This window comes from Apiospora aurea, assembly GCF_038362705.1.
Source record: "Apiospora aurea strain CBS 24483 chromosome Unknown utg000001l_segment0_segment0, whole genome shotgun sequence".
In the NCBI taxonomy this organism is placed as follows: domain Eukaryota; kingdom Fungi; phylum Ascomycota; class Sordariomycetes; order Amphisphaeriales; family Apiosporaceae; genus Apiospora; species Apiospora aurea.
This window is the reverse complement of record NW_027117388.1, coordinates 2,401,164-2,413,888: the sequence shown is the minus strand read 5'-3', so window position 1 is coordinate 2,413,888 and position 12,725 is coordinate 2,401,164. Positions and strand designations below refer to the sequence as shown.

At 52.4% G+C, this 12,725-nt stretch overlaps 6 protein-coding genes across 6 annotated transcripts; 4 read left to right on the top strand and 2 right to left on the bottom strand.

Annotated features, from left to right (window-relative positions):
- Window positions 1-215: 215 nt before the first annotated feature.
- On the bottom strand, window positions 216-771 carry PG986_000750 (uncharacterized protein; the record flags this gene model as incomplete). The annotated part of the gene is made up of 3 exons (XM_066836972.1): window positions 216-299; window positions 456-635; window positions 682-771. The coding sequence occupies 3 exons, from the start codon at window positions 769-771 to the stop codon at window positions 216-218; spliced, it is 354 nt and encodes a 117-aa protein (XP_066705865.1).
- Window positions 772-4,482: 3,711 nt separating this feature from the next.
- On the top strand, window positions 4,483-4,791 carry PG986_000749 (uncharacterized protein; the record flags this gene model as incomplete). The annotated part of the gene is made up of 1 exon (XM_066836971.1): window positions 4,483-4,791. The coding sequence occupies one exon, from the start codon at window positions 4,483-4,485 to the stop codon at window positions 4,789-4,791; it is 309 nt and encodes a 102-aa protein (XP_066705864.1).
- Window positions 4,792-5,831: 1,040 nt separating this feature from the next.
- Window positions 5,832-6,269, bottom strand: PG986_000748 (uncharacterized protein; the record flags this gene model as incomplete). Its single annotated transcript, XM_066836970.1, has 1 exon — window positions 5,832-6,269. The coding sequence occupies one exon, from the start codon at window positions 6,267-6,269 to the stop codon at window positions 5,832-5,834; it is 438 nt and encodes a 145-aa protein (XP_066705863.1).
- Window positions 6,270-6,435: 166 nt separating this feature from the next.
- PG986_000747 (uncharacterized protein) lies at window positions 6,436-7,265 on the top strand (the record flags this gene model as incomplete). The annotated part of the gene is made up of 2 exons (XM_066836969.1): window positions 6,436-6,583; window positions 6,622-7,265. The coding sequence occupies 2 exons, from the start codon at window positions 6,436-6,438 to the stop codon at window positions 7,263-7,265; spliced, it is 792 nt and encodes a 263-aa protein (XP_066705862.1).
- Window positions 7,266-7,875: 610 nt separating this feature from the next.
- PG986_000746 (MFS multidrug transporter) lies at window positions 7,876-9,863 on the top strand (the record flags this gene model as incomplete). Its single annotated transcript, XM_066836968.1, has 6 exons — window positions 7,876-8,303; window positions 8,382-8,681; window positions 8,749-9,028; window positions 9,089-9,277; window positions 9,302-9,673; window positions 9,750-9,863. 6 exons carry the CDS (start codon window positions 7,876-7,878, stop codon window positions 9,861-9,863), a joined length of 1,683 nt encoding a protein of 560 aa, XP_066705861.1.
- Window positions 9,864-11,116: 1,253 nt separating this feature from the next.
- Window positions 11,117-11,872, top strand: PG986_000745 (fumarate reductase succinate dehydrogenase flavoprotein domain protein; the record flags this gene model as incomplete). Its single annotated transcript, XM_066836967.1, has 1 exon — window positions 11,117-11,872. One exon carries the CDS (start codon window positions 11,117-11,119, stop codon window positions 11,870-11,872), a length of 756 nt encoding a protein of 251 aa, XP_066705860.1.
- Between the last annotated feature and the right edge of the window lie 853 nt (window positions 11,873-12,725).

Here is a 12,725-nt window from a genome sequence, read left to right as displayed (position 1 = left end):
ATTCAGTTGCAAGCCGGGGTCCTAGGTTGGTGAGGACATTGATGAAACATCAGTCTCGGCCAATATTCGACATGACGACGATGACAAAATCAAAATTGTATGTAGTTTATTCTGGTGCTGGTTCAGATAGCTACGTAGGGTGCCGACTGATATTTTTCCATCCGAGTTTTATACAGGCATTGACAATATGTGGTGCTACTGATGTGTAGAATTGGTTAGCCGGTGTCTTGTCGAGGTCCCTTCTGCCCAGATAGATCTTCACGCAGTGTGCGGTTCTCCTTCACGAGGGGTCGGATCGCCTTGTCGGAGTGCTATGTTGTATTTCCTGGGTACCGTAGCTTGTGCCAAGAGGTCGAATAGCAAGTTGGTGCAATTGTAGATCTTGCCACGCAGGCATATGTTTTCGGCGGAAAGCGTCATGATTCACGAGAATTGGGCATCGGTCTGGACCTTACGGTGGTCTTCGTGGCTCGTCGACGAACTGCTGGTGCAGGTTGATTAGTTTCCGCTTCGTGCAAGATCGAGACCATCACCGGGGTAGCGCCTGCTGCGAGTGTGCGCGAGGGAGTCTGCTCACGAGAAAGCAAAATTGGCATAGTTAGCATGGGCGTCCTGTATACAACCATGCAGTCCAGCTGCCAAGGTCCGTTGCTCGAGTCCAAGGAAAGCAATAGTACTAACCTCAGGGGCGGCGTCAGCAGCGGCAACACGCCGGAAGCACAATGGCTTCTTGGAGAAGCTTGGTGGCAGGGAAGTGTTTTTCTGGCCCATTTTGGTAGGCAGCGTGTTGTTGTTGGTTGTTGGTGTAAGATACGTTACACAAGGTATCTTTATCAATCAAATTACTTGGTGAGGATTGGCTATGATTCGATTCGATGCCGTCGTCTGTAGAGATGGGCAATGTCTCGGAAGGTACCTGACGTAAAAAAAGCAGAAGAACGTCCACGAGGAGAGCGTGAGCCTTCAGCCGACATATTGAACTCACAATACCCAAGCACACGGTTGTTTTGTTTTGCGTTGACTTGAAATTCGGTTGCGGGTTCCATAGTTACACATCTAGCTCACCTGTCTGTTTCTGGCTGGACCTTCACAATGACTTGTTTGCTCCTGCTGCCTCTAGAAGCCAAAAACAAAAGAAGAGCGTCGTAGCGGATACAGACGACACTGGATGTCTCGTAATACCAGCTCATTTCACAATATCGGCCGATCACAAGCCGATCCCAACAAGTGCTCGGTGGTCTGTCAATACGACAATGAGCACTTAACTTAAGCAACAGTATCCGGAGTTTCTTCGATATCCACACGAGGCACGCATTCCCAGCTGGGCTTCTTGACACTAAGGAGAACTCGATCGAGAAAACGCAGATTATCCCAACCAGCCGAGTGAACGTCAGGGGCGTCAACTATTGGCATCACTGTTGGCGTAAGCGCTTTCGGGTGTCTATGTATAGTTCTTGCCCATGATTACATCATTATTCCGTCCTGAGACCATTCTCAATGGCCTGATTCCCAGTCCTGCCCTCGTGGGCTTCTGTTGTGCTCAACAGGTGGCCGATGTCAGTCTGCTTGGCGACCAGCTGAGACCAGCTGGTCATCACCCGCTAGCTGCAGTGGATGTGGCTCATATGTTCTTTCAATCAAGCTAATATGCAGCTGGCTTGGATACCTCGTATATCAGCGTTTTATTTTCCTAATAATGGCCGTGAAGATTCTTCGGGCATTCTTGTCGTATAAACTCTGGATGTTGTCGTACTCTATGCGTAGCTTTCAGCCGCCAAGACTCTGGCTGTCGAGGCGGGGCCAAGTCCCAGTGTCCTTCGGAGATCTCTCGGCTATAGCCGCTTGCCCTGTCAAGGACCGGATGCGCTGGAAATAACAGTATAGGAATTGCAGTCTAAACAGCCGCCCTTTCATTCAGCCAGAGACTTGTCTTTTGGCTGTGTCTCACATGGTCGCATACAGCCAAACGTGCTCTCTAACAAGCGTAGCACCAAGCGACTTACACGCCATGACCGCCCACGCCCAAAGCTAACCTTGTACGACCAACCAAGCGACCCTGCGCCACATAGACCCCATGGGCCCCACGAGTGACCCCTCCGGAGTCCCAAAACAGCCGTGAACTATTTCTGGTGGTGTGTGGCTCGTATCCCCCCTGAGCCCACTTACACGCATACCGACATACCTGTACAATCCAACCAGCCCACCCCAACCCCGCCCACACTAGACCCCTTCAGCCCCTCCAATATAATGCTCCAGAACCGCTGCCTTCTCCAACAAACACGGCTCTTTGGTCTAGTGGGTAAGTTCACCATCACCACTTTCAATACACCAAGGCATACATTGCTAACTCCCGGTCTAGTATGATTCGTCCTTCGGGAAACACCTTCGGTTAGACACTGAAATGGACGAGGCCCCGGGTTCGAATCCCGGAAGAGCCCGAGCTCTTCTTCAAACCTCAATTTTTGCCGATTTTGTTGGCGAGGACTGAAGATATCGTGATGCCATTTTGCGATATTGTGCACACAGTTCGGCCACGAATAAGCTCACAAGGGGCGCTAGCACGGACACTAAATGGCCCGTGCGCCCACTCTAAATCGAGGTCATGGTTCAATTCCTGTGCACGCCCAACGACTTGTCTTTTTCTTTGGCCGCTGGGTGATTGATTGTATGGGCTCACAACCAGTCACACATAGATCGCATCGGTCTCTTTTGCTTCGTGGTTCGCATTGCTGCCCATTCTTGTGATCGCATGTATCCTATTACATTCATTGACTTGTTTTCATTGCAGCAAACGCATCGCACTGCACAATCCTCCACTGGCTGCGCACAGCAACGTCATTCAATCACAGACTGGTCTCTCTTGCCCATGCAACGACTATCGCCAACCAGACTACATCTTCGCACCCGACTAGCTAGAACATTGTCCTTTCGCAACCGCGGATCTTCTTGACCAATTGCCCTTGGCAGCTCTACACCCATACGGCGCTCCTTCGTCTATACAATATCCTGCCAGATTGGTCAAGTGGCTTCGGGTAGTCATCCGATTAAGTTCCGAACAAGGTGCCTGCGGGATTGAAGCACGGATCCGCCGGTTCTTCCGCCGGGCGTACACGACGTCGCATGTCCGATCGAGGTCGAGATGTTCTTCACCCCATTCTTTGCCCAGGTTCATTCCATCAACAAGGTCCTCCAAGTCAACCAGCCGTTGCGCATCCAGTAAGAGTACTCGAGCTTTGGATATGGAAGGCCCGCCCATATTCTCCGGCAGTGAGACACGTCGCAGTCTAGAAGCCGGTCGCTGGCGTATACTAGGAAGAGAGACTGGACACCTTGAGGCGGAACCGAGGGGATGCACGCAGGAAGTTCATCGGCCAAGGTGCGTTCCCAGCCCATGGCTGGTACAGCTGATACAAGAGTTCCGAGGAGAAGAGCTCTGAAGCATACTCGAGTCGGTCATCCGCTACACACAACTCCCAGACTTTTCGTATGTTTAGCAATCTGTCTCTCATTTGGCCGGGCATGTGTCGACTCACGAAGGGAGCTTATCGTGCCGTATTATCCAAGTGGTATTCTCCAAGTGGTATTACTCGAGTGGTATTACTGAGCGACATTATCCAAATGGACGAATGCCGACGATGCAGGAAGAGATGCCTGCCTCTTTTAACAAGCGTACTACCTCCAGCATTTCCAACGCCCCAGACCCGATATGGCTTGCCATTTAATCCCAGGTGCACCGTCATTGTCGTCTCCAGGACAGCTATCTCGTTGGACTGTTCGCCTAGGACCCAACCCCCAGAATGTTGAGGTTCTGCCATTCTGCAAGCCTACACATATTCGTTGTCTCCGAATCCCCTGCACTTTTGGAACAGAATCGAAAATCAATACTCACTATGAGTACGTAGAAGTAAGATCAATATTTGATTGTGGGTACTGATTCTAACCTCACCAGATACAGCAAACGAATCGGACATCAATATTTCCGTTCTGTCTTGGGTCAGTCAAGGTTCCTGACCGCAGCCGAGGGCAATCATCATTTCCTAAAATGCACCTTCGTACTCAACTCAGAAACCTAAGCACGACTTCCACTCATCCCAGGTTTGATACGTGCCTTCTCACAACCATCGGTTGATAAAACGTGGTGTGTAAGCGCTATTCATACTGATAGACACCTAAACTGCTGTAGTGGCCTACTTCGCAGTGATCTTGCCCGTACACACATTCATAGATTGTACCAACTGCTCCTCATGACTACGTAACGACGGGAGTCCCTAAACCAACAAACAGTATGCCACTCTGAAGCCATCTACTCACAACTAATTGGTTTACTCAAGACCTATCAGTGATTAGCTGCGCTGTCAAGCTATATAACCTCATCGCGAGCCGCCTTCCTTGACATACGAACCACTACGACCAGAAGCATCTGAAGCTAAACATTAATTTCGAAGCACCACCACTGAACACAGTCTTACTTCACCCGTTCTAATGTCTGGAACAGCACCATTAACAGGCCCCCAGAGCGCGGCGCCAGCGGGCGATTGGCCGAACGGCTACACGGCCATCATGGTGAGCCGAGAGCACAGTAATAACAGCCTAGGATGCGGCCCGGCCCACCTCATGTGTGCTCTTGAATTCATCGTGGACTTCCTCCAAAAGAAAGACATCTCCGTTGTTCTCATGGGGGGACTGGCGCTCAACTTTCGAGGCTCGCCGAGAGCCACGCACGACATAGAGGCCATTGTTCATCACGACATGGGTACCCTGCATCGGGCTTGCATCGGCGAGGAGCGGTAAGTATCCGAGAACAGACCCGATCACCCAATTTCTGCATCAAGTCGCTGAGGTCTGTTATCAGGGTCAGAATACCAGTACGCCCTACTACACCAAGGGAAATGCGGGCGTTTGTTCGAGTGGGGCCGCAGTACGGCGACGAGGTTGGGGAACGGTGGGTGCAGGTGGATTTCACATTTTCAGGTAAAGTCTCTACTGCTGGAACCTACATGCCTAAGTATATCAAATGGTGACTGACCACAATGGCCCGGTCCAGGATTCCACCTCTTGTTCGAACCCACAGACAATGTCCGCATCGGCGCCAAAGACTACGCTATGATGGGTATGCGCCATCAATTTCAGAGAAAACCCAGCGCCTATTTCTATGATGACAAGACAGCGGACTATGAAGATCTCATCTTCTTGTGTACCAAGTTCTCCCGGCAGGTCGGAGAGTACTGTCACAGTGGTAATCTGCCATGCCGAGTACGGTTTATGGAACTATACGCCAGGGAGAACCAAGGAGCTGGGAGCGAAGCTCGGGTAACGAAGATAAAGAAGACGCTTACATTGCCTTGATGGTAGATCTAGCGACTTTTGGCTTTTATTCATTCTTCTTCTAGTGGTATTCCTTATTAGTCCGGTAAATCAGGAATACTAAATAGACTGTTCATTCCAAGAGTTGCACTTGAATGGTACCTACTTTTCTGCGTTATATTTAATCTCATATATGTCCTTTTGATTATTCCTCTAGTAGTAAACCGGGGGGTGTTCAGAGAGTTGTTTCCTAGGTATTCGTTCATAGATGGAAATGATTGACAGGGCAATTGACAAGGGCCAGCCTAGCTGGGATATACCCCAAACGGTATAAGCCCATCATTAGACCTTGCGAGAAGTATACCCGGTAACATCGTAGCTAACCAAGTAGCTAAACCTTAACCATGAGTCGTTTGATATATGCATTGCAATGAAAGACTTTCTTCCGATATTTCCCTTGTCTCACAAATATTCCACAACACAGCTAATGTAGGCTAGGAAGCGGTGACATTGGCATTGGCATTGATCTAGGTAATGAATACTGCACTATCTTCGTATCCAACATAACTGGCCGAGTACTTGGGTTGATGGCCATCCCTCCCGGCCTGTGAGATGGGTCTAGGCCCGCCACCCATTATCCCAAGCTGGGCTTGTACCCATTTCCGAACTATAGCACCGCACACAACCAGCATCTCTTCGTTAGTGCCGTCTTCGAAGCCTAGCGCCAGCATTATCCGAGCATCGCGGTCCTCAGTCTGCGATACAAGCGCTTCCGATTGGGATGTTGAGGTGGAACGAGGCGTTGGGTGGTGCGTGCGGTGAACCTCGCCATCCGCAGAGGGCCAGCGCGAAACCAGCTCGTTGTTCCATAATCCCAGGTCCTCTTCCAGGATAAGAAGCAAGTCGTGGTGAAGGTTGGCGCAGTCTCGGGAGAACGGTTGCATCGCCATCTGGAGGAGGCCCATATCGCCAATTTTGCCCATCGATTTGGCTGACAAATATATGTGTATTCACTCTCAATGACGAACACGGATGTAGAGGAAGTGGGCACCAATGGGGACAGCTTGGTATAAAACAGCATAGAGTGAAATCAGCCCTGTTAGCTTGTCCTTGTGGAGTGCTTGTAATAGAATGGTGCGGGTGGCGCCACTCCGGGATGTGGACGGCAAGTCACGAGTGGACATGTGCCACCACACCTACTGCTACAACGGCGCCGAGTACGGTCGTAGCCCGTCCGCACCGGCGGTTGGGTCCCTGCGCACCGCGGGCGTCTTGGCCAGTGAACTATTCGACGTTTTCTTGTCGGCGGGCGTCGAGCCCCTTACATCCTGGTGGCGCACTCGTTTGGCGCACTCGTCGCCCGCGAAGTGGTGGCCGCCTTGGAGACGGATGATGTTGTCGGGCTGGCCCTGGTGGATTCGAACCAGGAGAGAGCGTACAAGGTCATTGAAGAGCCGCTGAAGCCGCTCGCTACGTTGGCCGGGCCCAGGGGGCTGGCGCTGCTCGACCAATCGGGATTGCTGGCAGGCGGGGACCACTACACGGCCGATGAGCTACACCGGCTGGCTCTGGACGTGGAGAGAGAAACCAAAGAGAACACGTCGGCTTTAGAGACAGCTTGCCTAGAAGCCAGCTCCGAGGCGCTCGCCCAAAAAGGCCAATTCGAGGCCATGGCCCTCGACACGAAGCGAGACTACCGTCGGGTCATTGCGGCTACCCGGAAACGTGTCGACCTGGATGCCGAGGCTAGACGGGTTCTCGAAACGCTTCACGACTTTATCGAGAAGGAGTTTGATTTGCGGGACAATGCCCTACAGCGGGAACAGATGCGGTTATCGGCCAACAGTCGATTCGTGCAGGCGTTGAAAAGTGGACATGCCGTTATTGCCACCGAGCCGCGTCTCGTCGCAGACGAGGCTTCGAGCGTCTGGGAAAGCTGCTTGGGTGATCAGCATTCGTGAGACGCGTAGCCGCGAGGTTTGATAGTTCGGCTTGTCATAGTAGCGACCCTGACACAACATCCTATCCTGGCGACGAAGCTGTCCGGTCATTACCAACCATCCGGATGCTACGGGATGGGGTCGAGCAGTGATTAGGACTCAGCAAAGACGGTTGTTTGTCTAGAGTAATCAGACTCTGACCGAAAACCGAGAACTGAGATCCCATAAAAAGAAATAGAGACTAATCATTTGTTAGGTTCCGTTATCTCATCACCACGCAATGTGCAGTTCATGCACATAATACGCCGCTTAATCCAGCCTATCTTACCTCATATCACATTCGGCTGGCTGCCAATCAACTCAGGCCCTGGTCCAAGCCACCCCTCCATGTAAGCGGCGTTACACAAGCTCGCGAGTTCGGCACCAACGACGGAGACCGAAATGGCCGTATCTCCTGTAATGTACTTCAGCCGGTACTTATCAGCTTGGGGTAGAAAAGCCCTCCCCCTAAGCCGGGCTGCTGGGCTGCAGTCGCACGTGCGAGACATTCATGCATGGCTTCCACCGCCCCTCTGGCCTGGCTATCATCGTCGATATCGCTAGTACAACATTTAGTCCGTAATTCATGAGAATGGATCGAGAACCGTTCCAAAGCAGTTCCTCCGCGCTGGAGATGCAAGCCGTCCGATACACACCGGGCTCCAGCACCAACGCCCCGACCGAGGAAGACCTCACTCAGCCGGAAACCCGGCCCAAAGACGAAGATGGGTCCGTGATGCAAGGCGAGCAGCTCCCAGCCCAAGACCCCAATCTCGTCGACTGGGACGGGCCAAACGATCCGACAAATCCACAAAACTGGAGCTGGAAGCGGAAGCTGGTGACAACGGTCGTCCTATCCCTCTGCACATTCTCCGTCTCCTTCGGAAGCAGTATCTTGGCATCCGCCATCGCCGTGCTCTCCACCGAGTACCACGTCAGCCCCACCGTGACCACCCTGAACGTCACCCTCTACGTGCTTGGGTTTGCCGCGGGCCCCTGGGTATGGGGCCCAGCCTCCGAGTAGGTCCGCGTTGAAAGGAAAACTCCGACAAGAGGCTCCCCCTGAAACCAAAACCAGCTGACTTGTGAGCCCCCCAGGTATATTGGCCGGTACTGGCCCTTTGTGGTTGGCTACGTCGGCTTCATATGCTTCACGGTGGGCGTCGCCACCGCGCAGAACTTGCACACCATCATGATCTGCCGGTTCATGCAGGGAGCCTGGGGCATCGCGACCGTCACCGTCACCCCGGGCGTCCTCGTCGACCTCTGGGATATACGTACCCGTGCGCTCGCTACCATCGCCTGGTCTGCGACTATTGTCATCGGCCCGACCATGGGACCCATCATCGGGAGCTTCACGGTGAAGAACGAGACTCTCGGCTGGCGATGGACCATGTGGTAAGCTCCCAATACTCTGCATGAGCTGCCGTATGTTCTTGTCCGACTTACATATCCTCTCTCCTAGGTTTACTCTGATCATCTCCGCCTTCTTCTTCATTCTAGTACTCATATGTTTTGAAGAGACGTGGGGGCCCGTCATTCTGCAGAAGAAAGCTAAGCGACTGCGATACGAAACCAAGAACTGGGCACTGCATTCCACACGAGACGAAGCCCCGGTCGATACGAGGGCCCTATTGTGGAAATACGGTCTGAAGCCATGGCAAATGATCATGTACGAGCCTATCCTCGTCGCCATATGTCTGTATAACAGTCTTATCTACGGAGTCATATATCTTACCTTCGAGGTTAGTAGCCCCTTCAGTGGTATGCGTAAACTCGGTAATCAGGCCATTAACGTTGTATAGGCATATCCATATACATTTGGTACGGTGCGGCAATGGGAAGATGGGGTGTCTTCGCTGCCGTTCCTCTCTCTCCTGGTCGGGTACCTAGGGGCAGCCGTCATTCAAACAATCTTCCACATCCAGATTATTGACAAGAAGCTAGCTAAGGGTATGTGCCAATATGGCCGACACCTAACCTCATCACGTGTTGTATGACTGATGTACCCCTGCCAGGCATTCGTCCTTCCCCCTGAGGACCAGTTGCCAACGATGATTCTCGGAAGCTTCATTCTTACCATTGGTGAGTATAACAACAATAATGTCCCCCTTGGCTGTCCACTGACACATGTCGCACCCTTATCAGGCCTCTTTTGGTTTGCGTGGACCTCATCACCAAACATCACTTGGGTCCCGCAAGTCCTCGCCGGGCCTTTCATCGGTTGCGGCATCAACATGGTGTTCGTCCCCTGTCTGAACTACCTGATCGAGTGCTATCTCGTCGATGCGAACAGCGCGCTGGCGGCCAACACGATCATCCGCAGCGCCGTGGCGGCCGCGTTCCCCCTTTTCGCGTCCCCCATGTTTGCCAACCTTGGAGTGGCCTGGGTATTTCGCATCTCCCAACATGTCCTTTCCGAGCCAAGGGGCTGCGGACCAGGCGCATCGCTAACCTATCGTCCAGGCAACGTCGATTTTGGGCTTTTTGTGTGTGGCATTCATACCGGCGCCCATCGTGTTTTACTTCTACGGCAAGAAGATTCGTGGATGGAGCAAATTCGCGTTCGCCATGAAGTAGTGGTGAACTAGCTGTACTGCGTTAGCGGTTGTTTCGAGACTTTTGATATCCCGGGGTTATCGTCCTAAATCTATTGGCATTAGAGCTGGCGTACTACGTTACCGTATATTCTTAGCTACATTATAGAACCACAGAGGGAAAGGCTTCGACAGAACTTCATAGGGTCGTCGGCGAAGATATCGAATAGCTGATACATAAACCGCTCTATTACTACATTTAATCTCATTATCGTCCTGTAGGAGTAGGAATGCAAGTTGCTGGACCAAGCAGCACCTCGGTCCATGATCTGGAGGTCGAGTGTGGTCCCTCGGAGTGATACCGTCGTGATGTTCTGAAAGCGACCTCATGCATGACGCAACCGAGAACTGCGCCGCGGCCGATGTAACGATATATAATCCCTGCAGCCACACCCCTAAACATCAGACCGATCATTGGGCAAACGGGGTATATGTAATTTACTGCGCCGCTCACCACTTGCGTTGGCTATGCTCATTCCAACCATCCCAGCACAATGGAAGTTTAATCCGATGCGTTGTGACAAGTGCCATCACCAACACAAGACAACCAACATAACATCGTATCCTCAGTAATCACTTGATTTAAGTGCCTGGTACAAAGTGAGAGCTAGAAACACTTTGAGACCTGATTCCTGGGATGGTATAAGCGCCGGTGGAAAAGAGACTGATCGATGCAGATAAGAAGGATCATGATGCCTGACTTGGGTTCAGTCGTCTTTCTCATCTTCTTCCATTGGTTCACCTAGCCTCTCACGCAATGCTGGGTCTACAAGCCTTCTTGATCTATACGTCACTTTAAGTAACCTTTGCTTCACTGGAAACAAATTCATACACCCGTATCACCACAAAACGTCATGTCTATCCCGCCAGGCACTGATCTTTGCTCCATCCCGGTTGGTCCTGTGCCGAGCGGAGTGACGCCTAATTTCAACAACCCGCCTGATCTTTCAAGCGCAACCCTTGGAGTGGGCATTCTGCTGACTGCGCTGTCTACCACTCTGGTCATCGGAAGGTTATGCAATGCTTGGAGTCATATGAAATTTTCCGACTGTCGGTTGAACCCCGCTCGATATCTCCAGCGCCTTCATGATGCTAAAAGACAACGAAAGATCTTACCATCACCGGTTTCGTTCTGTGCGTCGGCTATACTGGCATTGTCCTAGCTAGTAAGAACAGATTATTCTTCAAGATGACATGAACTCTTACTGACGATCCGGGGGCGACACGCCCGAGAACATGTTGCGCTACCTGCAGCAGGAGGTCGGGACCGCGGCGGTCGGCGGGGCGGCGCTGCGGAGGTTCTGCGAAGAGAGCGTGGCGCGGATGGACTGGCTGCAGCGCCACGGCGTCGAATTCGTCGGCGCCTTGTGCCCCTACCGTACGAGCTACCCTACCGGCCCTTACTCGCTCTACTTCTCCGGCAACGAAAAGGCCCATCCCTACGCCGCTATTGCGGAGCCGGCCCCTAGGGGCCACCGGGTCATGGGGAGTGGTGCCGGATCCATGAATATGACGGGGAACGTCCTCTGGGAGACCATGTTCACTTCGGCTGTGCGAATGGGTGTCCGGTTTGAGTTCGCCAGCAAGGTTGAGAGTTTGCTTTTTGATAGCGACACTGGCGCTGTCCAAGGTGTCCGTTACACTTCTATGGATCCATCATGCAGAGAGTTCGCTAAGCACAAGGCTCTCACGATGAAGGGATCACGATACCACCAATTGTCGGTACGAATCCTCGCCAACCTTTACGATAGATGTGCGGAGGCCTTGTGGCGATGCAAGGCCACGACAAAAACACTAGTCGGCCAGTCCGTCATTCTGGCCGCAGGTGGCTTCGGTATGAACGAGAACATGGTGAAGGGGTGGATCCCATGGTACAAAAGGGTATCGCCCCTGGGAACTTCGGGCGACAACGGAAGCGGGATCAAGCTGGGGCAATCTGCGGGCGGGGCGGTGTCGCACATGCACCGTATGTCGGCGTGGAGGCTGATGTAAACTCCCGAGAGCCTCACGGAGGATACCGTGATCTCGCCTAAGGGGGAGCGCATCGCGACCGAAGACCTCTACGGCGCCTCTTTCAGCAATGCCATGATCGACCAAGCAAATGGATGAGGCTACCTGATCCTGGACTCTATGCAATGGCGACGCATCAAGAACCAGATCCCGGAGCAAACCCAGATGCCGTGGCGAGCTTTAACCAGATGCCTGGTCTATTGGGCTCACAAAAGGGCTCGGACGCTCCAGAGCTTAGCTCGGAAACTTCGTGTCGACGCCACCGCGATGAAGGCAACTATAAGTGCATACAACGACGCCATTCTCAACAAGGAACCAGATCCCGTTGGGAAACTGGGGTGGAGGACCGCCATACTCGAGAGCCCGTTTTACGGTATCGACATCTCTCTCAGGCGTGGCGGCATGTTAGTTGTTCCCGCTCGCCCGTTAGGAGGCCTAAAAATCGAGGACTCATCTGGGCTGGTAATCAACCGGGAGGAAAACACCATTCCTCATCTCTACGCGGCCGAAAAGAATGCTGCAGGGATTTGCTCGAATAACTATGTGTCAGGCCGTGCCCTGGCGGATTGTGTTTTCTCGGGGAACCGGGCTGGAGAGCATGCAGCTATCCATTCGGTAAATACCAGTGGACACTCATAATGTGTTTTGTTTCACTGGCGAAATAGAGGAGATGGAGTACATATTACTGGTGTTGAAGCAGTTCTAGCTACCAGCTTAGAACCGCTCAACATGCTCACTTCCCCTAATCATATGTAATCCAAGCCTTCTGCCGGTCACCTTTGGCAGCTCAAACAGACCAGGTCAGATGACCTTAGCGGTTTTGGCCCTTGGGGAG